The sequence below is a fragment of the Idiotropiscis lumnitzeri genome, chromosome 1 (assembly GCF_059441095.1).
Source record: "Idiotropiscis lumnitzeri isolate Australia: NSW breed Sydney's pygmy pipehorse chromosome 1, RoL_Ilum_1.0, whole genome shotgun sequence".
In the NCBI taxonomy this organism is placed as follows: domain Eukaryota; kingdom Metazoa; phylum Chordata; class Actinopteri; order Syngnathiformes; family Syngnathidae; genus Idiotropiscis; species Idiotropiscis lumnitzeri.
Window position 1 is genome coordinate 21136578 of NC_142391.1, and position 23886 is coordinate 21160463.

The window sequence follows — 23886 nt, forward strand, 5'->3', positions numbered from 1 at the left end:
ACGGGAATTTCTCCCTTGTCCTGGTTGGTTGGTTGGTTGGTAATCAACACAACACGAATAAGCTGGAACTCACGAGTCGTTTGTTTGTTAGTTGGTCTATTAGTTAGTCCGTAGGTTGTGCGAAGCTCACCTTAGCATAGCCCAGCATGATCATCCTCACAAGGACCACGTTGATATGGACCCCCAGGGACTCGTCATGGTAAATCTCATTTACCTAAGAAGTGGGGAAAAAAAGAAGCACATGGTTAAATTTGTTTGGATGAAAACACTTGAAGACGAAGCCCCGATCACGTCGCCGTGCCGGAAAACACAACTCAGATGTTGACAAAGTCATGCGGCTTGCCATATTCACATACACGCGAGAAATAAAGAGCTTGTCTATTGTGTTGCGTGGCAACAGCAGAGACAAATTCTTCCAACACAACGCGGGTGTTAGACATCACTAAGTGGTCGTGGCCCCGTGCGTCCACACAGCCGAGGCCTCACTCAGACAGTCAATGCTTCGGAACCGGCCGGGATAACAACATATTCCCCAAGGGGTGGAATCCAAAGAAAGCTGCGTCACGCCACCGTCTCCCAACAACATGCTGTTTCTTTTGGTTCCACGAGCAACCGTGCTTTTAATCAGGCCACGGGATCAAATTTCCCCTTCAGAGATCGGCCTCGCTCTGCCCTCTCTATCTTCAAGGAATCTGGGCCATAATAAATACAAGTGATGGATTTCACGTTTCGGGGAAGGGGGCATTTATTTTGGTCCCTGAGACAATTCTCTAATTGAGGGCAGACTTGAAATGAAATGAATTAATGATACATGATAAGACCAGCGTTGGGCTACTATTAAATTTGAGGTTGGGGTGAGTTGCACTGTACATCCCCACGACAACTGACGGTGCAAGATGCCATTTGAATGACACCTGCATTCATGTTTCAAGAGCTTTGTTATTCAGAAGACATGAGGAAAATATTCCGCGAGCCTTTGCGGGAATAGCGGTGTCAGGTGGGCTACTTGAGCGGCGGGCACCGCATGTGCCGTTATTTCAACCGCCCCGCCGCGCATTCACATTTTCAAGAGTACTGCAACACTGTTGCATCCATTTGAGCATTTGCCCTCAAATTGGTTGCTTCTTGTATGAGAAAACACTTGCAAAAATATGGAATCGCCACACACGGAATATGTTCATTCGGTTGTTTAAATTCAATTAGTCTGCAGCTAAACAGGTGTGACGACACCTTGGCGAGATGTCGCACCACCAAGTGGACGGACATGAATCGCAAACTTCAAAAGGTAAATGTTGCAAAACATGGTTGGTTGTTCACAACATGAGAAGTGACTTGCAAAAGTTTTCCTACTCATGAGAGAGGGTGTGACAATCTTTGGATTATTATCTTTTATTATTACAAGGCGCAGAAGGGCTAAATGATTTATTGTTATTAAAAAAAAAAAGGAGCTGTTCATTCATATTGAATTAGGCAAAATTTGCTCTGTGTGACTCAGTCTTCTGGGCGCCTTATGCGTTTCAAAAACAAAACAAAAAAAACCCAGCTTGTCCTTTATTGGAATCCCGTAGGAGGCGTGCAGAATAACTGGAGCTGATTACCTCGTCGCTATTATGGGAAAAGGAGGCATTGGTGGCTTCAGTTTTTTTTTCTCTTTTATTGGATATAGAAATAACAATCCCACTGAAGCAGATGCAGTGCATACGAAGGAGGCCACTTTGAAAAGAAGGCCTCTACGGCACTATTGGAGGATCGGCTCCTCTCTCAGCATCTCAGCACAGCAGCAATAATGGCCGTACGTAGCCGAGGAGAAAGAATACATGCCTGTGAGTGTTGCTGTGTGGGCTGTCTGTTGATGCTCTTAAGTGATCTGCTAGTTTGCTAGCCTGAGTGCGGATGGCGGCATTCAGGTAGCAGAGGCTACGTGGTTGTTTGGAAAACGAACTGTACCACGCAAAAATAAAGCCATACATTCATTGATGTGTCCTCCAAGCCAATGAGGAGAAGGACGATTTGTGGTAAGAAAAAGCTTGAAGCTACTTTCAGAAAAATCCATCTATCTATTATCTGTACCACTTCTTATCATCAGGGTGCTGGAGCCGATTCCAGCTGTCTTCGGGCAGTAGGCGGGGGACACCCTGAACTGGTTGCCAGCCAATCGCAGGGCACACATAGACGTACAACCATCGGGGCTCACACTCATACCTAGGGGCAATTTGGAGTGTCCAATCGACCAGCCATGCATGTTTTCGGAATGTGGGAGGAAACCGGAGTACCCGGAGGAAACCCACGCAGGGACGGGGAGAACATGCAAACTCCACAAAGGAAGGCTGGAGCCAGAATCGAACCCAAGACCTCTGCACTGTGAGGCCATCGTACTAACCAGTCGTCCACCGTGCCGCCACTTTCAGAAAAATATTTACGAATAATTAATAATGAATGAATAATTATCATTCAATATTATCTGTCAAACTGCCACTGGTTGAGAAGTGAGTTAAGTCAATTGTGTATTTGAAGACGCCGCTGTATTCTCTTGACAATTCACTTCCTGCAGGATAAATAAAATGGGATTTAAATGAGAAATATTCTGATTACAATTTTCTATTGTTATTTTCTTCAACTTTGCCCAGTGGCAAATAAAAACCATGCAGCCTATAGAGCCCTGTCACATCATATGGGAAAGTGATCTTCATGCCCCCGTCATATAATTGACGTCGTTTAGCGGGTGATCGTGAATCCCATCATCAGCATCCCTCCCGGCGCTATGCGGCCCACTGACTGCACGAAAAATGTCAATAGAATCAGAACACACGTAGAAATGTCCATCTTCCGGCCTCGAAATACGGAAAGTGCTCATTAGCCAGCGGGAGCGTTCTGACTGAAAAGACAGCCTGCCGTGCCGAGGCTCTCGTTTGCTTTGAGCCCGCTGAGCTTCTCCCGACCGCCCCGTTCAACATGCTCGTCGAGCACGTGGAGAAATACGTGCAGGCTGCGACGGCGCGGGGCTGGCTGCAAAGTTCCTTTCCACAAAGTCCATCCATTTGCACGACTGACTGCTTCGAATGTGACCCAACGACACGGATGGCCCACATTTTGAAAACACAGCTGATGTCAAATAGCTTCACCTGGAGGAGAAGCTACGCTCCACCGGCCCCAAGAATAAAAAATAAAAACGACAGCATTTTGTGCAAAATACTGATCAGGTTTACATGATCTGAGACTGAGCCAGTGGAATGAAAGCAACTTTATGAATCGAGATTGCAAATCAGGGGTGTAACAAAATTATGGATTAATCGACAACTAATCAACTGCTAAATTAATCGCCAATGTTTATTATGAATTAATCGCGCAACAACACACAGTGTAAGCAAAAGTTGAAAATGTATTCACAAGTGGTGCAACAATCGGTTACTAAATTCATCATCACCTGTTTTGATAATTGATTTATCATTTGGAAACATATAAGCAGAAATTGCAAATACATTCAAAAAAATTAATCGCCAACTATATTGCTAATAGATTAATCGCTTAAAGACATGAATTTAAGATTGTCCAAATCTTCGAAATTTCAGCCCGTCAACATTAAATATTTTGGAATTTCTGTGCTCCTCCGACCAATTACCTTTGTTTTAAATCCAGACACTGTAAAACATTGGCAAACTGATTTTTTTTTATTTTATTTGTTATGGACTTCAGGAAATGAATCAGCTTCTTTAGGACTTTTCTGCACTGTCAATTTGAAATGATGTCAGAAAATGAAAAAAAAAAAAAAACCCTCAACTGAATAAAGAGACAAATTTAAACGCCAGATAAATTGATTATTAACTCATTCACTACCAGCCGAGTTAAAAAAAAAAAAAAAGGATCTTTGACGTCTTTAGCCGTCAATGGCAGCAAATGAGTTAAAATAACTGTCAGTTGCTTCCTTAGATACCTATGAAGGATCTTGCGGCCTTTAAAAACGTCGATGAACATTTCAAATCTTGGTAGCGTGAGAGTGTGTATGACAGAGCTCAGAAACAGGTCCAGACCGGCAGCGCCGATGCTTCCAATCTCTGAGCAGAACTGAACAAACTTTTTGGAGCAAAATCTGAGCAATGCACGTCAAGCTCCAGCCATCCATTTTCTATGCAGCCCTTCGGGGGAGATTCCCGAGGGGCCGCAGCCAATCCAGGGCTCCATCCCGAACTGACAACCAATCACACATGAACACCTGCGGGCGAACTCCACATATTGACTGCCTTGCTTGAATGTTTTATACAAGAAATGCAAGTAAGGAGAAGGAAAGCAAAAAAGGATTTGCAATTGTGCTTTCTATACACTAAGCAAAGCGCGTGAACTTCATATTCAGCTTAGTTGAGGATTTACAGTTTGGGGTCCTTCTTTTTTGCAATTTTTCTTTTGTACAGTCGCAAAGCCTATTTTGATCAAACCCGTTGTGGGTGTAAATCCACTTTCGAGCACTAGAAGACGGCTCACGATTGTTGATGTAGCAGATACAGTTGTGTGTTTGCAAAAAAAAAAAATACATTTGGTTCAGAGATGCACGTAATCTGTTCCAGATCATTTTTTTCCCGCGCTGAGTCTGAACCTGCCGTCGTTTTCACAAAACTCCACCAAAACAAGCATGTCCATTTGAATCGGATCAATTGCTTAACCCGACGGTTGGATAGCTCGTGGATTGGCCACGAACGAACACACCATAGAAACATCAAACGAGTTGTCCGTTCAACCGCAGCACAAGGCAGAAGACAAGTGTATGTATGTGTGTGCGTGCGCGTGTGGAGGCTTAAATTCCTCCCACACACACTCACTCACTCGTCTAATCACAAATCGAACAGTTGTCTTGTCACAATTGTGACTAACAGTCAGCGGGAGTAGATGCATAAAGAGGCGCCCTCGTTTTTTCCCCTTCCTCCGTTATTTTTCTCCATGGTGAGTGCGTTGTGTAATCACACCCGAGAATGAAGCACCTCAAAGGCGACGAAATCCCGGTTTGCGCGCTCGCTTGAAACGCCATTTTTCCCCGTCCCTTCCTTTTCTTTACGTGGCTCGACACCCACTGATTAAATCATCTTTCGTCAATGAAATGAATGCAAATGCCATGAAAGCATTCCAGTTCAGAAAAAGATAAATACAACTCGGATAATATATATAGACATTTTTTTTGTGTTTGCCTTATCAAGTACACTATGGTTAACTTTTTACATTTGTATTATTACTGTGGAATTGAGTTTTTACGCTGACAGCACTTGCAAACTTGAACGCATGATTTCTATTACCAAGTTGTCATGCAATCTAAACAGCCACTGGGTGACCTTGGACAGATTGTTTGCTTGCTCGCAGGTCTGTAGAATTACGAAAGAAAAGCATAAATAATATATATTTGAGTGCAGATGTGGTTGAAGTTGCTTGTGTGCAACGTGTTCACTTTATCAAGCGACATTCAAGACAGTTCGATACTATGGGATCTCCACAGACACAGCGTGAAGGTGGACCTTGCATTCATTTTCTTGGAAAAGGTTAAGCTGCATGACAGCTTGATAGCAAGCTCGTGCTAATTTGTCTTCTGAATGAGTCCTTAATGGAAATAAATTGTAGCGTAGGAAACAATCTTGCGTAAATGCCATCTGTGCATGCCCTATAAATAACACGATGGATAAGCATATAAAAAAATTTATCTCTATAAACAACAGAGAGCTTCATTCTAATTGTTTTCTTCACTCCGAAGCGTGCAAAAAGACACACGTAGTAGATTACCTTGCACCTTGCGTATGGCGCATACATGCGAATACGTTGTAATGTGTCATCAAATTCCACCGCCATTGGGTGAAGAGGTAACAAAGGGAAGGCGGTCGAATGGAGGCGGAGGGAGGAAGATGATGAGGAGGGCGGAGGGGAGGAGATAAGACAAGAGCAGCGGATGAGTGGGGAACGAGGGGCGTCTTTCATCGGGAGGGAAGTCAATACAGGGAGGATAGAAACCAAAAAATAAATTAATTAATTAATTAATAAAGGGTGAGCGGGTTTGGTAAGGCCTCCAACATCGTCAGCAGACTTGTTGCCGGGGAACAAGTGTCCAAATTTTGCGGCCAAAGCATGCCGCCATTTCCATGAGAATACCTCATTACGGGAACAACGCATTGCCATTCGTCATTCGCCTCCAGCCAAGCTTTTTCGTGACGTGTTGACGCGTGAAATGCATTTACAGACACAAAAAGACACAATTTCATTCAATGAGTCATTGCTAGCTAGCGCATGCACTGTACAGGAAGGAAAGTCATCAGATCTCGTGCCTGGGAAGTTCAAGAAAATCAGCGTTTGACATCGGGTTCGCCAGCGGATATGAAATTGGGAAGTCAGTCATTTTGCTTTGAATGAACAATATTGATGAACTCTACGAGGAATTTGGTCAAAGAAAAAAAAAAAATTGCCCCCGGCAAAAGTTTCACTGACCACCCAGAAATGGGTTGGAAATGTTAATCATAACATTGCTGTTTCACCCATTTATCTTTTTTTAAACATTGGAATTTTTTTCCAATGTTGAATTAATATTGTTAATGATTCCATTAAATACATATTCTTGATAATGAGAATGAATTCTGTTAAAATGAAGGCAACTTAATTATAAACATCAATCTTAGTAATTTCAAAAAACTAGAATTTGTTTTCAAAGTTTAATTAATTTAATTAAATTAAATGCGAGAAATGAATTTGCTTGTTTTTTTGCGGCCGATTCCGATACGATCGTCCATGAGTGTGGTGAACCGATATTGATTCCGATCACATGGATTAGCTGCACGTTTTTCAGTTTTTCAAGATTATTTCAACAATCAATTAATCTTTCTGTAATTTTCCATGAATTAAAATGCAAACTATTTTCTCAAAATGTCCTTACTTTTATTCCATTTTAAAAAGAAGACATTTTTCTCTTAAATAAGTTTCCAGCATTATTTGTTGAAATCCGTCTAAATATCTCGTCTTCCAAGCCTACATTGGATGCGCCTTCCCAGCTGATACATTAGGACGCTTACGGCAGCTAATCTTTGCAAGCAGACAGGACGGCGGCAGCTCGGCATGGCCACTTCCTGCTAAGCGCTGCAAAGAAAAAAGTGTGTCTTCGCAGCATGCCTTCACACACTACCCGCTGCGAGTACCAGTGTGTGTGCGTGCGCGTCCTTCTATCAAGCGTGACTCGATGCTTTCAAGTCTGCTGAGGCGCACAATCCGTGCCGTGCATCGTCATCGTTTCAATATCAGCCACGATTGACTCGCTTGGATACTTCTTCACAAAATGTTAAATTGTGCACTTACAATATTCATGAGCGTGAGGAGGTAATTCTGCACATGTTCCTTCCCGTGGAATCGAACCACCGAGTCGTCCACTCCCAGCAGGATTTCGATGTTGTAGTCGTTCTCGCCGGCGTCGCGGCGACTGCGCCGCTGGATCGTCTGATTGACCTGCCGCGCGACTGTATCCAAAGTCCCGGCAACATCTGGCAACTCTGCTTTGGGAAAAAAAAAAAAAATGAATTAATTAATATGACATTCATTATTACATTGTTCATAACTTTCATGGACACAATTTCCAGGCTTAGCCGTGGTGCTGAAGGGGTCCGGTTTGGTGATCTCAGTATTGCATCTCTGCTTTATGCAGATGAGGTGGCGCTGTTAGCTTCTTCAAGCCGTGATCTCCAAGTCTCACTGGAGCGGTTCACCGCCGATTATGAAGCGGTTGGGATGAAGATCAGCACCTCCAAATTTGAGACCATGGCCCTCAGTTGGAAAACAGTGGAGAGCCCTCTCGCCCCAAGTGAAGCAGTTCAAGTATCTTGGGGTGTGGGCCGAAAGGCAAAGCTCTCGATTTTCCAGTCCATCCACGTTCCTACCCATGGTCACGAGCTGTGGGTTGTGAACAAAAGAACAAGTTCTCGGATCCAAGCGGCCGAAATGAGTTTCCTCCGCCAGGTGTCCCGGGCTCTACCTTAGAGATAGGGTGAGAAACTCGGACATCCGCGAGGGGCTCAGTGTCGAGCCGCTACTCGATAAGTAATTATTGGGACGTGGTCGCAATCAGATTTGGTTGGAGAATGGGCATCTTTGGCTGCGTCTGATATGAAAATCAAGTGTATCATTGGAGCTGACAGTATTGGGTCTGGCTGCTAGTGCACTGTGAAACCGATGACACTCATCCATGTGATGGAAGTGGTGGCGCGGAACACCATTTTTTTTTTTTCAATTGCCGATGAGATACTCCAGTATATGATCCATTCCAATTATGATACAATACAATTCACCTTAATTAAAATGCTACATATTCCACTTAAATCATGATTTGATACGATTCACGTCGATGACTTGACTATACACTCCAATCATAATCGGATGTGATTCACAGCAAATCCAAGAGCAATTTATTCCAATTGTGCAATAAAATGCACGCCGGCCCATTCCCTGTGCGCCCCATCTTTTGAAAATTGCCGTATAATTGATGCCAATTGCAATAATTGTGGAAAAGAAAATAATGCAAATTGTGGGGAGCATTTTTTTTTTTTTTTTTTTTTTAGAATCTTCTTGTTCTGCAAAAATAATAAAAAAAATGCTGATAAACATTTTACATGACAAAAAAAACAAGCAAAATGGGGGAATTAAAAAAAAACAATATTTATTTTGTAAACATAAAAAAACAAAAAAGGAGTTATGATATGATACAATTCATTATAATCAAGATACATTATGATACAGTGCACCCCAATTTGACATTACGATTCCATTTACTCGAATTAAAATAAGATACACACCACTAATGATGTGTTGTGAGAAAACACATTCCAATTATGATGTGACACATTATAACAAACATCAATTAGGATACAATCCATACACTCCAGTAGCGTTGCGATGTACTCCAATTACGATTCGATTTATTCCAATTAAGATGTGAAACCATTACAATTGGATATCATGCACTCCAATAATGATGCAAAAGGAAAAGCTAACGCATGCTCCAACAATACACTACGATATGCTTTACTCTGATTACATTCGAATTCGTTCCACTTCCATTGCGAAACGATTTCCTCTAATTCTGAAACAACGGGTTCCACTCCAACTGAAGCTCACCGAATGGTTCAGAAGCGCCGCCATTACAGAAGTACAGTGGCCTTTAAGGGACAAAATTGCTCATTTTATGTGATAGATAAGCAGCCTAATTCCAAGCTGACCATCTTTCCTTTTCCTTCTTTTTTTTTTTGCCCAGAGATGCTCCACTCTGCAGACAGTCGTGTTGATTGAGCGGTCGAGGCCAGCTAAAATAAACAGGCAAGAAATGACCGCCACGTCGTCCGCGGGCCCGGGCTCCTACAGGCTGGGGATTGTGAGCCGCATTCCTGCCCTCTGCCGCTCTCGCCGTGACACTGGCATTCTTGTGCACATTTCTCCACTCCCTGCCCCCTAAAACGCACCTCCCACCACCACCACCACCCTCAAGAGTAAACAGGCGACTTCAAAGGCACAGGACTTCCCCTCAGTAGCGCCGCTTTAAGACCACTAGTGTGCTCGGGGTCCACGGCCCAGTCCCTGGAGACCCCCGCCGCGCAGCAGACGAGGAGGGGAAGGGGTGCTTGGATCTGGCGGGGGCGAGGTGCTCACACGTGGCAGCGCCGGGCGGGCGAGGGGCGAGGTGGCGACAAGGCCAGCCAGCGCTGCCGCAGGCTAAAAATGGCAGCAAAGTCGGCGACAGGCGCGAGTGCAGTGGAAATCTACTGTGTCTGTTGGCGGCAAACACTCATTTATTCATGACCCATCTCCCTCACTGATGGTATAGAAATGCATTAAAAAAAAAAAAAAGAAGGAAAAACATGTTAGCGACAATTGTTAATAATTAACAGTGGTGGGAAGTAAAGAAGAACAAATAATCCGGAGCGCCTCAGTTGGTTGCTTTGATCTTCCTTTGAGGAGAGCGACAACATAAAGACGAGATAAAGTCAAGCTCGATTGCGATCTCGAGGTCTTATGAAGCGGCAAAAACAGTGACAGCAGCAACGCGGGCGAACGAGAAGCAGGGAGCATCAACGAGAATGACGCAACAGATTCGGAGTGGCACTGTGGGACCGTATTTAAGGGAACCACAAAGAAATTTTTTTTTCATTGTGATCATTTTTTGTTTTGGAAAACCCGTTGTTTTGAAGGCCTAAAACTCACAACCAATGCTAGTTAGCTCGTCGTTCTAAAAAAAAAAAAAAAAAAAGTAACGTGTGTTTGTTTTGTAATGTGGCTAATTAAAGCGGCGCTACATGTCCTGGTCTTGATTTGAACATTTGAGTGCACATTTGTTGAAATGTTGAATTTGGGGCAAAAACTGGATTGCCAGCATCCAGATCATTATCAGGCCTCTCCAAACACTCCAAAAATAGAAGCACAAATGCTCTTAAGCGTTCCCTTGATATCTGCGGTATTAGCCGAAAAATATTCATGCCAATGAAATGATACTGAAGTGTGTTCACAGTCTTAACTTGTTTCCATCAGACAAAGTGGGCCAAAGACAAACTAAAGAAGAAAAAAAAGTTTTCCTCAAGTCAGAGAATGTGTACGCTGAATCAGAACATTTTCTTTCCGCGCTCGATTTGACCAAACGCTAACGAGAGCCTGATGATGTACGAAGGTGTCCAGTGATCACGAAATGAAGAAAGCTACCATCCAATCTTGAGAAGATTTCTGAAACAACAAACAATACGTACGCAATATAGTCCTCAATTGTGGAAAACTTTAATCATGATACGGTACAATCCATCCATCCATTATCTGTACGGCTTCACCTCACGAGGGTCGCGGTGGTGCTGGAGCCGATCCCAGCTGTCTTCGAGCAACCTGAACTGGTTTCCAGCCAATCGCAATAAGCTCCAATGACGATGCAATATAATTCACTCTAATGCCGATACGTTCGAATGTGGTACGGTTTGGTGATAAGGTTTGATAACGTACAATTTATGAAAACAGTTCAAATACGATCCAATCTATAATATAGTCGTAATAAGATTGTGACACGCTTCAATTGCGATGCAATATGGTCCGTTCAACTGAGATGCACCGTGTGACACAATGAGCTTCGTTTTCGATAAACTCCAAATGCGATGTGATATGATATCATAGATTCCAATGATGATACTGTACACGCCAATGCAAAACACTGAACTTAAATTCAGATAGCACACGATACACTCCCATTCCAATGTGATAAACATCAGCGTGACGCACAGAAATCAGGATATCGTTGAAATAATAGGAAAATATGTGATCCACTGCGACGCACACCGATTTCAGTAAGATAAGATGATTGAATACAATATAATTCGCTACAATTACTACTTTCCTATGAGACAGGGCTTTGGCACCATCTTGTGGAATTTTAAGGTGTTACGGAAAATTGAATTCAGTTCATCGATACCATTTTTAGCATGGAAGTTTTTTTTTTTTTTTAAGTTTATGGACAATGCGTACATTAATATCACAAGTTACGAAGAGCTTGCAACAGGTTTAACAAAGATCATTTCCATCTGTAGTCTACTGTGTATACATTGTTAGATTTATTTATGTCATATTACTTGATGTCATTTCAAGGAAAAATACTTCATCGGAATGTGAAATGACCTAAATCGGATTTTTTTTTTCAAATTCGTAAATAGCGAACCACAAATAAGAGGGAGCTCACTGTTCTCTCCATCATAACTTTTTTAGTTCAGATTTTCATAAGTACAACTTTGCGTGTCAGGAGATCAGCATTTTCCCACCATGCGGCTACTTCGAAGAGTTCACTCAACCTGCAAGTACACAAAAGCGAAAATCAACCCGTACGTTGAGTGGCACACACAATTACCATCAGCCTTTGTTGCTTCTTTGCAGTGACACAAAAGCTTGATGAAGCCATCACAATAAGGTTGATTTTTGTCTCCTCCAGGAGCATGAAGCCCGAGATAATTATGCACGATTTTTATGAACATGAGCTTGTCGCTTGCCTCACTTGTTCCTGGGCTGAAAAGGAACAGCGGCGGCAACTGCAGCGGCAGCGACAACAACAACAAAGGTCTAATTATGCGCAGCGCGGCCGCAACAACTGAAAAGACGCTTTCATATGACAACGACTCCACGCGGGCATAGTGGTGGCATTTTAATGTGCGCTGGCCCAAAACACACCCAACAAGCCTTAAAATTGAAGCCAGCACTCAAACTCCCACAGGGCCACACGCTCCCGGAGAGCTAACGAGTTCAGCAAATTAGCTGATTCACCAGAAAACAAAAATCTGGAATAAATAAACCCAAAAGACTTTCAAGGGGAAAAAAATGTACTATTAACTTAATTGCGCCAGTAAAAACACTTCCGGATGCATTAACCAGGAATAAAACACGCCGCACCTTGACACAGCAGTCTGCGGGGCTACGTGGCTAATGCTAATGGGAATCCAAAGCGATTAGTCGTTTAATGAGCTTATTTTCATGTTCATACACGTTACATTTAAAATCCATAAATTTACAAAAGCATGGGCGCGGGGAAAAATAAATGTTGAAGACACTTTCCTTGTAGTTGTCCGCAAATTCAACAAGTTCCTGTTTCCTCGAAGCTGTTAGCGTCTGTCTCGCTTTTGTTTCATTGACATCCAAGTCGCCTCGGGTGTTTTGGGCTCGCCAGAGAGCAAGCGAAGCAGGACAACGTCAGGCCTTGTTGCTACACAACACGCGGCCAAACTTAGGCCTCATTCATGGACAGGGTGCGAACTGCATTTTTTTGGGAGGGGGTGAAGAAAACGCTAGCTCTATTTCCTTTTCGGGGAGTTCAATCCACTGTAGTGACCCGCATCCGTTTCTCTCAAACAAACAACCCAATGTCGTGGGCAGAAAAAAGGCCGAGCGGCAAACTGTTTTCCACTCCCGGGGCTTTTTGCAACACAACGGATCAAATTCACAAATGTCACGACCTTACAAAAAAAAAAAAGGAAAAAGAGAAACAAGCCTCTGAGGATGCTTGGAACGGAGCGATTTTATTTCCGCCGGTGAGGATGTTGCTGTTCCTGCGTCTCATCTTGGTGGAAAAGCTGCAAATCATGGCAGATGGAAAACCGACCAAAAATCAGGTAACTGACGACATAAATGAACTTTTAACACGGGTGACTCGCGTCAAAAGCATATTTTATGATATAATATTACATTTGGTGTCATATCGTATAGCATAAAATCAAGAAGATCATTTACCAGTAGTTGAGTCCATGTAGTGCAATAAAATCATGCCATATGATATGATCTGGTACGATAGCATATGGCAGAAAACGACAACAAATTTTACTCGATCGTATAGTACGGAATCTCTGATATCCCCAACCACCGGTCTGCGGACTAGTACTGGGTCGCACGGATGTAGTCCATCCATGTCCTGATCCACTTCTCCTCGCGAGAGTCGCGGGCGTGCTGGAGCCTATCCCAGTAGGCGGGGGACACCCTCAACTGGCTGCCAGCAAGGCTCCAGCATCTCACGTACGTATGGGATGCGAATGATCTCATACCATGTCGTGCTATATCGTAAGATATCGAAACATACTGTAATATAATGCATCGTTGCATCAAATTGGACCATATGGTCATGTGTTCTATCGGATTCGATCATAACCTAACTCAGTTCAGCTCAGGGGTCACATGGAGGAAAATATATTACCGTGTGGGCCGGACCAGTAAAATCACGATCTATGGCATGAAACAATTGGCAGCAATATTACACGCGATGTTTTGTTTTCCCCACTAAAATGACTTAAGGTTGTGTTTTAATCTTGATCAACTTGCTCTACTCATCTCAGTATTGCTTGTAAATATCAAGAATAACATTTTTAACGGAAGGTCTGCCTGTATCTTACTTGTGGAATTGGGGCGTCACACTTTTTTTCATACTTTACCATATCTTATCAAGCCCGCAAGCGGGTTTAATCCGGCCCGCGGGATCCGAAAAAAAAAATCCTTCAAGTCACGGCAAACAACCGACAAGCAACTCAGTCAGGCATCATTTCCGGACTGCAGCCCACACACTTTGGCCCGGTGCGAAGACGACAAAGTTGCTTCGTTTGGCGGATTTGCAACGAAAAGTCCCACAAACAACAGCACAAGGCTTTGTCTTTCGGGCCGAGCTCGCAGCGCGTCGCGATGAAAGCGTCTCGCTCTCGTAAACGCAACAAGCAGCAGGAATTTCAAGTATTTGGCTGACAGGACGGCGAGAGGAAGAAGAAAAAAGACAAGCAGCCACCATGTGACTTATGAGAAGTGACTGGAATGATGATGAAGATGATGAGTCATAGCGCGTTTTGAAATATCCCTCCACGCACACCCAAGGTCTTTTCCATCCCGCACTTCCTTGGCACTGAGCAGCTAATTATCTCCAGGTTTCCGACGGAAAGTGCTCAGAGCGCGACAAGGTACTTACCCAATAGACGTGAGACGAGGTGGAAAGTATCTTTAGAAGTGCTTCATGGAGAAAATAAATGAATCAAAAGAAGTTTTCAGGCGCACTCTTCTATTTACAGTAGTCAGTGGCGCTAATGATGCCGACGGCGACAGACAGAAATGACGCGTAACAGTTGATAATGTTGAAATTGTTATGTATCGTATCACATCAAACACTTTGATATTATATTGGATGCTATCGTTGCGTCTCATAACATATTGTATCCTATTTTAACTTTATCACGTAACTTCATATGGTCGTGTATTGCATTCAAAATGAAAAGTAGTACGAATATAGTACGTTATCACATGGAGTGTATTGTACCATATCGTATCTCAATATCGTGTTATGGATTGCCACATTATTTCATATTTATCTCTTGTCACGTAGTAGACTGTATTCCATCATTTCGTACCATTTTATAAATATTGCATCGTAACGTACCATACGGATTTTAATCTGATGCATTGTAGAATTCGGATTGTTTTGCATCATAACGTGCTACAAGATATTTTACACTGACGTATTGTGCCATAATACTGTATATGGCAGGCGTGGGCAAACTACGGCCCGGGGGTCATATGTGTGAATAAACCTTGTTAATGTTTTATTTTCAAAATACTGTGTTTTTTTCAAAGACAAATATATTGTTGTAATGCTAATGTTCACTTTCATTCAAAATTATATGTATTTTTCTTCTCCCAGGAGGTGAGGTTACCAAAACACTCCATCCATCTGCTCCTGGTCTGGCCTCTCTGTCAAATTTTAGAACCAATTGTGGCGTACCAATCAAAAGGTTTGCCCACCCCTGGTATATGGTCTCACCTGTCCCAATCGCGACCGTAGTACAACGTATTAGCCCATATTGCAATATATGGCGGCACGTCTCAAGGTATCATATTGCATCATAACGTACTGCATGTCGACATGCTGCAATCAGTGCAGCTTCATTAAGCGCACCAACAAAACAAAGTAAAGCTCAAATTTCACGCGCTGTCATCTATTTATTGACTCGTGTTAATGATGCAGAAGACAGAGGGAGGGGGATTTTATCGCTTCCTTTTATCTGCACCGACGCCGGCTTGAAAGCTTTGCAGCATTCATTTGTTTCACACATATGCTCACAAACACGCACACTCACGGGGAGGCTGTCGAGTGTTTGCGCGGGCATCTGACCCATCTGAAATGACTTCTGTTGTTTACGATACATTAAAGGATGCCTCTTGGGCGACAACAGGTAACCTTTAATTGTATTTAACTTGATAAAGGTAAATTGCTTTAAAAGGTCCCTCATACACGTATGAATTGAATTAACATGGAAGTAAATGGCTTTTTTTTTTTTTATATATAAAGAGAATTACGAAGGCAGGATTCAGTCGCTGTTATCGCCAGATGCCAAAGCGAGGCGAGCGATTCATTAAATAAAGTCGAGCGGCAGACGGTTCAGTAAATGACTTCCCAGAGCGGTTTTCCCCAGACGTGGTAATACATCTTTGCACTTAAACGAACTACAGGTATGAAGAAAAAAAAAAAGTTTGAAAGCTTCAATATAGCAAAACTAACTCCAAGTACAACTCGAATTATAGCATATTTTTTTTAAAGCCCATACGAGAGCATGTTTCTGGCAAATTGGTTTACTGCACAACATTATGAGATTTTATTCCACAATACATAATGTGTGACCTTTTTTTAAAATACTCTATGCAAAAAAAAAAAAAAACCTAATACTAAAACTAATAAAAACAGAACCAAACAAAAAGCATTTAGGAACAATCAAAACTAATAAACGTAATAATAATGACAAATAAAACAAACAAAATTTGAAAAACATCCATCCATTATTTGAGGCGTTTCTCCTCACGAGGGTCGCGGGCGTGCTGGAGCCGAGCCAAGCTCAAAACAATATAAAGACAAAAAAATTCACAACTTTTTATAAGACAGAGTGCAAGAGTGCTTCGTCACTCGAATGAAAAGAATTTAAAAAAAAAAAAAAAAAAAAAAAAGTCGTGTCATGCGCTCTCAATTGCGCGTCACTTTTAGCTGTTTCTTGCAAAAATGAATTTCATTTCATAGTTTTTAAAATTTGCGGACCACTATACAAGTCATACGTCAGGAGATTTGTCAGACACCACATCCATCCTCTAACCTTGCCCCTAAGCGGCCATCTCACCAAATTCCTCCGCCCTCCTTGGGCCGCCCCCGCTCTTAGCTTAGCACGGATATGCGACAAGTATAAATCACCATTTTTTTTTTCCTTTCTTTGGAGCGCAATGAACACCTCGCGCCACACCAGAGCCCTCCGCCACATTGGCCTCCTCCCCCCTTTTACGCCCGCCGGCCACTGAGCGCCTTCCAGAATGCCGCCAGATCACGACAGTCATCAAAACGCCCCCAGACGCTCGGTTTCTCGTGCTCATATTTCCACCTACGTGTGAAAATGGAAACTAATATCCAAAGAGTTGCAAGACGGCGGAGGACCTCGGCCGTGGTTGTCGGGCCCGATAAGAAGCTCTCTGGGAGGGGCGGCGGGCGGGGGCTCACATCTGCTCCGACTGGAACCCCAGAATTTTCATCACCATGGCAACCTCCATCTCTCCTCACTCAAACGCACTCACCTCGACTTGGACGCATTCGAGCGGAAAGTTCAAGGTGGCGCCAGTGTTGCATTAGCAACGTTTAGGGAAAACGTGCGTTGGCTGTCTAGCAACATTTAATCACCTCATCTAGTTGATGTTCTGATGCTGCGTTCAAGGTGACTGGGAAATTAGGGAAACACTCTCAAATACCAGGTGATTGGTACAAGTAATTATTTATACTTAACACATTTTGAACATTACAAAAAAACATGCATGTGAAATTTTTCAAGTTTTGTTTAGACTTTTGATTTCTCTCAGTCGAGCTTCTCAGTGAACACAAGAGTTTATCCCTAAGAAATGCTCACAGCGTCTTTTTAGGAAACTATGTGGTGAGTTAGTCGGCAGATTTTGGCGCTTGTCCATCAAACTATGTTAGAAAGTGTTTTAACCTCGCACCTCCCCGCTTGGATATACTCTCCTAAATTGCAGACTGAAAAACAAACTTTCTAGGACAGTGTCAGTGGCAAGCAAAATAATTGGCAAGCTTCAAGATCCTCTGACGCAACATTTTACAGAGAGGACGAGGAAAAAGGCGAGGCGCATCCTGTCAGACGGCTCTCATCACCCGCTCAACCAGTTGAAGCATTTAAACTCCGGCTGCTCGCAACTAAGAATATATTTAAGAAATCCAATGTTCCCAGGACCGCGAGTTTTCGTAACTCTGCAAAGTGACTGATAGCACGCCGACCAAAGCCGTGACATGAAATCCAGATTATCAATGACTGCTCTTGATGAATGGTCAGTTTTTTTAGGTTTTCAATCTCAACTCAAAGTATTTTATTGTATTTTCTTTCTCAATTTTTTGTATGCATTTTATCATTATTGTTATCGTGCTTGATGAGTCAAAGACAAATTTCCACCCCGAAGGACAATGAAGATTCATTCTACAGTATTCTATTGTCTTCTCTGTCTGAAATAAATAAACAGCCCATCTCAAATGACAGGTAGCGGCTTTGCGCCGATTCCAATCGTCTTGAAATAAGTGCACTCATTTTCTCCCCCAAAATGTGAAGCTGAGTAGTAAGACGGTGAAAATCTTGCCGACGAAGAGAACAACCTGAAATTTTGAGGTGACATTACGCTCGCATTTGTGACAAGAAACAAATCAGAGCCCGGCCAGACGAATTGGCCCAAAGATCGAATCAGCCGAGATCGCCTCCGTCTTGTTTCGCAGCCATTAATGCAAACTCCTCAGATTCCTCCGCTACGTTGACATTTTTTACTTTTGTTTTATCTTCTTTTTTCAATGACCAATGTTGTGCTTAGCAAAAGTCTGACAGCCCTGATGGCATCAAGCCCTTCTTTTGAAGAGTTGCCACTCCAATTATTGACTAAACCTCTGGTATCTACTGGCCTGTCATGTTTGTATTTCAGAAGAAAAAAAAAGTCACACATCTTGAAACAAGCCTTTGTGTCTGACTTCTTTCAAAAGCAGAACATCCCGCTCAACTGAATGATGATCGCCCCATCTCCAACCTCGAGCAAACATTTGGGAGTCATTAGTCTCATTTCACGTCGTCTGGTGAAGTCTTGCGTGACATTTAAGCTGCTATTGACAAGAAGACATTCAATGTTGCTTTATGTATCGATGATTTATTTATCGATTTAAAGTTTTTGACACGATAGAAGATGATAGAGCCTTTGGAGAGTGTGTCTTAGCCAAAAGGTGGTTGCTTGGTTTAGGAACTACCTCCTCGGCAGCAGACTGGCTATTCGGGTCAGTGATGTTGTCTATGATGTCATCACCTTAGAAAAAGGAGTCCCACAGGGTTCCATGTTAGGACCGCTTCTCTTTCTTTTTAATGTAAATGACATCATTATTAATCACATCACTCCCAGTCTGATGCACGTACGTCTGCTGATGATTCCGTACTGCACTCGTGCTCCTTTTATTGGGCCTGTTGTTGCAAATTTCCCATCTGATTTTGTTCCTGTTCTGCATGCCCACGTTGAGTCCAAATTATCAATGACTGGCAATAAAACTAAAGCTAGTGTTATTAGCGCCAGCTAGTTCTGTTCTATTGCCACCCGTGATGGTATTCATATTGAGGTTCGGTGCACGACCAATTATTCGGCTGGTCGATTTATTATCAGCGCTTTCTTTCAGAATTAGCTCTCTGAAAATGAAATCCAGTTGTTTTGGCAGGCTTCACAAGGTGCATCATCTCCTTGGTCAAATAAAACCTCACTCCAATTAACATGGTGAGGTCACTCGGCTGCAGCAATTACCTGTATTGAGAGCGCTCCACTTTCCAGTCATGAGGATTTTTGATTTCTATTCACAGTGGAAGCGGATGATGAAATGTTTCCCTGCATATGGATCTCCACCAGGCAAACACCAACGCAGTAAGGGCACATTTCACCTTGACACCAGCTGCCAAGTATTGATGCCGAGCAACATTTTTTTAAAGTGCATGTTGACGTAAAACGCACGGCACCCTTTTTTAATTTTTCTTTTTTTCACGGGTCCCAAAAAAGATTCCATTTTGCCTTCCAGACGAGCAAAAAATAGCAGTTTACAGACGGTTGGCAAAACCACAGAGGTGCTTGGAGGTGAAGCGAACTGACTGACAGACTGACAGGTTTCTTTGCCGCTCCAAAAGTTCTTTGCAACGACACGAGCTTCGGAAAAACTTTGTGGGGTGACACTAAACTGTTTTCAAGGGGACATACTCTGAGAATGTTGTAAGTTTTCATTTGGTGATTGATTGGCTAAACGGAGGGTCAGCAACCCGCGGCTCCGAAGCCGGATGCGGCTCTTTACAGAGCAGCTTATTGCCCAAAATGTGATGTAAAAGTGGTCCTAATTGACCTAATCCCACCCTCACATCCGGTTTCTCCACCCAGGCCTTCTCCTGGACGCAATAACAGAACAAAGTCAGAAGCTAAGCAGAGCTGATGAATGTTGTCTCAAAGTAGTCGTGACGGCTGCATGCGCCACATGGACAAATCTGCAAACATGTTTAACATGCTTATTTAGGTGTTTAGATGGTGAAGTGCTGCCTCCACCAGTGAAAATGCAATCCATGCTTGCAATCACTTTCTGTAGCACTTGAGCCCGACCGAGTACCAGGCATTGGCCATGCATTTGAGGGTGAGAGGATGAACAGTGTCTCATTTGCATGAGACAGGACCGCCCCCTCATAACAAGCTCAAAAGCTTTTATTTTTCAGGCTTGGAGCACAACAAAAAGCCAACCACTAAATCTGCCCTTCATTGTCATGGTAACAAAAGCCGTCAACACCCAGCGTTAGATGTCAAAAAGTGGGAGCAGTGACATAAATCCTGAAGTAGGAACAGTTGTTGTTGGCATTGGCCCGGCAGTAGAGGGGGCGGGGTATTAGTGGCAAATTTGCATGAAACAGGAACACCCCTTTACAGACTAAAAAAAAAAAATGGGGGTTTGGTTCATTAAGAATTGTGACGGAACAATTAAGTCACAGCATGCACTTGCCTCAGGTTGTCATGGTAACGAAAGACATGCTGAGACCTGCAGTGGAGGGAACGTGAACATTTCGATGAGACGGGACCGGTCCCTAAAAACAAGCTAACACGCCTACCGTCCCCTGGCATCGCTGCTGGTTGTCACGGCAACAAAAGGAGTTGGTCATTTACATGAGACAGGACCGCCCCTCAAAACAGCACATGTGAAAGAGGCTTAAGTGGAACTTCTGATTCAACTCAATGTGCTGTACCTAATAAAACGTACTTTCACAAAATGCCGGGTCAACATACACACACATCGAGTTTCCAGGCACGATTTTCATCTGGCTTTGTGGAGCATTGCTCCTATCCTGACAGACAGACGAAAAGAAAAAAAATAACAACGGGGGATTCCACTCGGGTTAATAAACCAACAGGGGAATCTTGAAAATACTTTGACAAGTTCCGAGAATTGCCAGTGGAACGTTGCGACATTATGTCACGATCGGCATCACGGCAAGGCTCGCTGATGCGGAAAAGTCCACGTTCGGATGACTTATCAATTATGATATTGTTTGGATGTTATATATTGAAGTTACAAAGGTCTTTTGATGTGGCCTATGCAGTTAATTTTCACTCCTTTCAATCATTGTGGTCTGAAACGCATCTTCTGCCAAATAAAAGTCTATTTGCTGTGTTCGTTTAACTTCAAATTAAATAGTAGTTGTATGAAAATACAGTACCATGAATATGATACAATGGAACATGTCTTTTTTTTATTTTTAATATCAATAATGTAGCGCACGGTCCAACAAAAGGCTGAGGAAGGTCATTCGGGGCGTAACAGTGCGTCAACGTCCAACCATTCGTGGTTTAATCATCTGCGGACAATGAAGAAAAATAAACAAACAGGAAGTGATTCACCACCGCAACGCTATCATCTGTTCCCGATAAAAGAAACAAATTGTAGGCCGACGATTAACACCTCGCTTCGTGTAATCCCCTTGGCCGCCGCGCTGTTTGCTTTGGTTGGCGCATGGCATGGCGCGCGTTTGTTTTACGGGCAAACATGACATGCCGCGCGGTTGTTTTGCTTCGAGGAGTGCCAGCAGAATGCTCCGAGCTGAACAACTAAGCAAGAAATAAGACTCTTGTTCGACGGACGGTGGGATGCGAACCGAGACGTGCAGAATTCCCACAGCCTACGTGACCTCCATGGAAAAGGTTGAGCAGACTCCCAAGTAGGCTAGCGTGTAGCGCAAGATGCTAACCTAGCAGGCAGGGATATGTGAAAAGGTCAGACAACAAAAATTGCAATCTCGAGGGACAATAGTTCTTTATTTTAATTTTACCCCTCCTAGAAGGAAATATATTTAAAATATTTTGTTTTCAAAAAGGTGGTCAAAACCAGCTGTGGCAACAAAAAAACAAAATTAATAAAAGTGTTAAATATCACATAAAAGGGACACTCGCTTGGGCTGAAATATTTATATCATAGCTACGCATGTAAAAATGGCATGAGTACTTAAATGTTGTCAGTGTTCACCAAAGATCCAAATAAAGTCCTGAAATGAACAAAAACAGTGCAAAGCATCAGCATCACCTAGCTAGCATCTTGCGTGACATGCTAATTGAAGGGATTAGAATGCACCAAATCAGTCACAGATTATCCAAAATTAAGTGCTTCATGTCGCGAAAACATTTAAACTGCATTTGGTGTGAGAGGCCATTGAAGGATTTTATCAAACAACACAATCATGCATTAGTCAAAGAACAATCAAGTCAAACGCTGTTTGGAAATTTAACTCTGGCTCCTATCAAGCAATTGAACAAAAAGGGAAATAGCAACCAACTCAAATAAAATAGTCCAAAACGTCATCAAACATCCCGCAAAAGCGTTTGGTCACAAAAGGTTGCTAAATAGCGGCTCCAGCTCAGAGTCTAGCCAGGCTATTCAACAAAAACTGTGGAATTGGAAAAGCAGCATAACAATGTGCTAGCTAGCAAGCTAACACTTAGCATGTGATGCTAACATTGCAGCCTATATTTCTATTTTCATGCCAAACATCACAAACAGATTAAGCCGAATATATGAAACCAGTCGGGTGGGATCGAAATCCAAAGTCACTTGTTAAATCGCCTGCACACCGTCGCCGTGCATCATCAATAACAGCAAGCACCTTCTGCTGTTTTTCACTCTGAAAAAAAAAATAGAATGGCAGCAAGAGCAATAGAGCTGACATTAATTGCAGAAACGGCGGCGTAACGTAGTAGTGAGCAATCGATACAAAAGGTCGACACTGCAAAAGAGTTTTTTTTCTTCTAGGTGAGAGAATTGTTCTTTCCCTCAGCATGTAATAAGTTGAATGTCAAAACACCGCGTGACTGTGACACAAAGACACTGAAGTCAAGGGAAAATAAATATTGGACCATTTTGTTTTTTCCATTTCAAGTTCACTGTAAACCCAACCTTTTTCACACCGCAGACCGGTTCATACAAGTCCCTAACTTTAGCAATCGGTGAACTTTTTACTAATGCTAACGGCTAGCTGCTAGCCAGAAGTAGCCACTAACGCCAGAGAATTGTGTCGTGTCATACAATTAACTAGTGGTACGTTAGCATCCTAAATTAGCGACTGAACATGATTTGGGGGTGGCGTTGTGGTAATGTTGGTGGCAACTATGTCATGTTTATTAAAACTGCGATAAATAGAGCAGAAAGGTAAAAAAACGGAAGTCGAGGTGGGCGTTACGCCTCCACGAGGGCCAACTTCAAAGTAAAAGTTGATTGCATCGGCATCAATGACTAAATTGGTTGCAGCTTCCTTGACAAGTCTGTCTGAAATGATGCTGTTGTGACAAGAAACAGAAAAAAAATTTCCTCTCTCATTAATTGGAGGACTCGTTTCACATCAAGTTGCCAAAATGCTCCCATACATGCGATTTACGTGATCCATATTGGCTTTCAATTTCTTCTTCTGCCATTATAGTGATGTTGCCTTAATGTGATGTCATTTTTTTACTTGGAATTAAAAGCATTAGCACTGCTTGACAGAAATGAAATGGAGGTGAAATTTGCACTGAGTTGAGGGATTAAGCAACAAAATGGCAGCGCTGAACGCAAGCAAGTGAATATTTTATGTCAATTTCACAGCCGAAGAAGCTACTCGACAGCATTTTTTTGTTACCTCCTCTCATACGAATGTTCTTTGCATCCCTCTGCTACAAGATTATGCATAGACGACCACACAGATGTCGAAGAAATTAGGAAGCAGTTACATTTCACTGAGGATCCGCATAAACGGCGATTTTTATTTATTTTTTGTCAACTATTTCAGACTGAGAATATAA

General features: G+C 42.7%; 1 protein-coding gene across 3 annotated transcripts in view; it reads right to left on the reverse strand.

The window, feature by feature from the left end:
• The window catches only part of adamts3 (ADAM metallopeptidase with thrombospondin type 1 motif, 3), a 78841-nt gene that overhangs the window by 36329 nt on the left and 18626 nt on the right, over positions 1–23886 (reverse strand). For 2 of the 3 annotated variants that reach the window (XM_088287990.1, XM_088288006.1), the window contains exons 5-6: positions 7312–7505; positions 131–214 (exon numbers count right to left, since the gene is read on the reverse strand). In XM_088287990.1, coding sequence (XP_088144116.1) covers positions 131–214; positions 7312–7505 — 278 coding nt within the window. The remainder of the gene's footprint in view (positions 1–130; positions 215–7311; positions 7506–23886) is intronic. The other variant, XM_088287998.1, reaches the window with a different exon arrangement.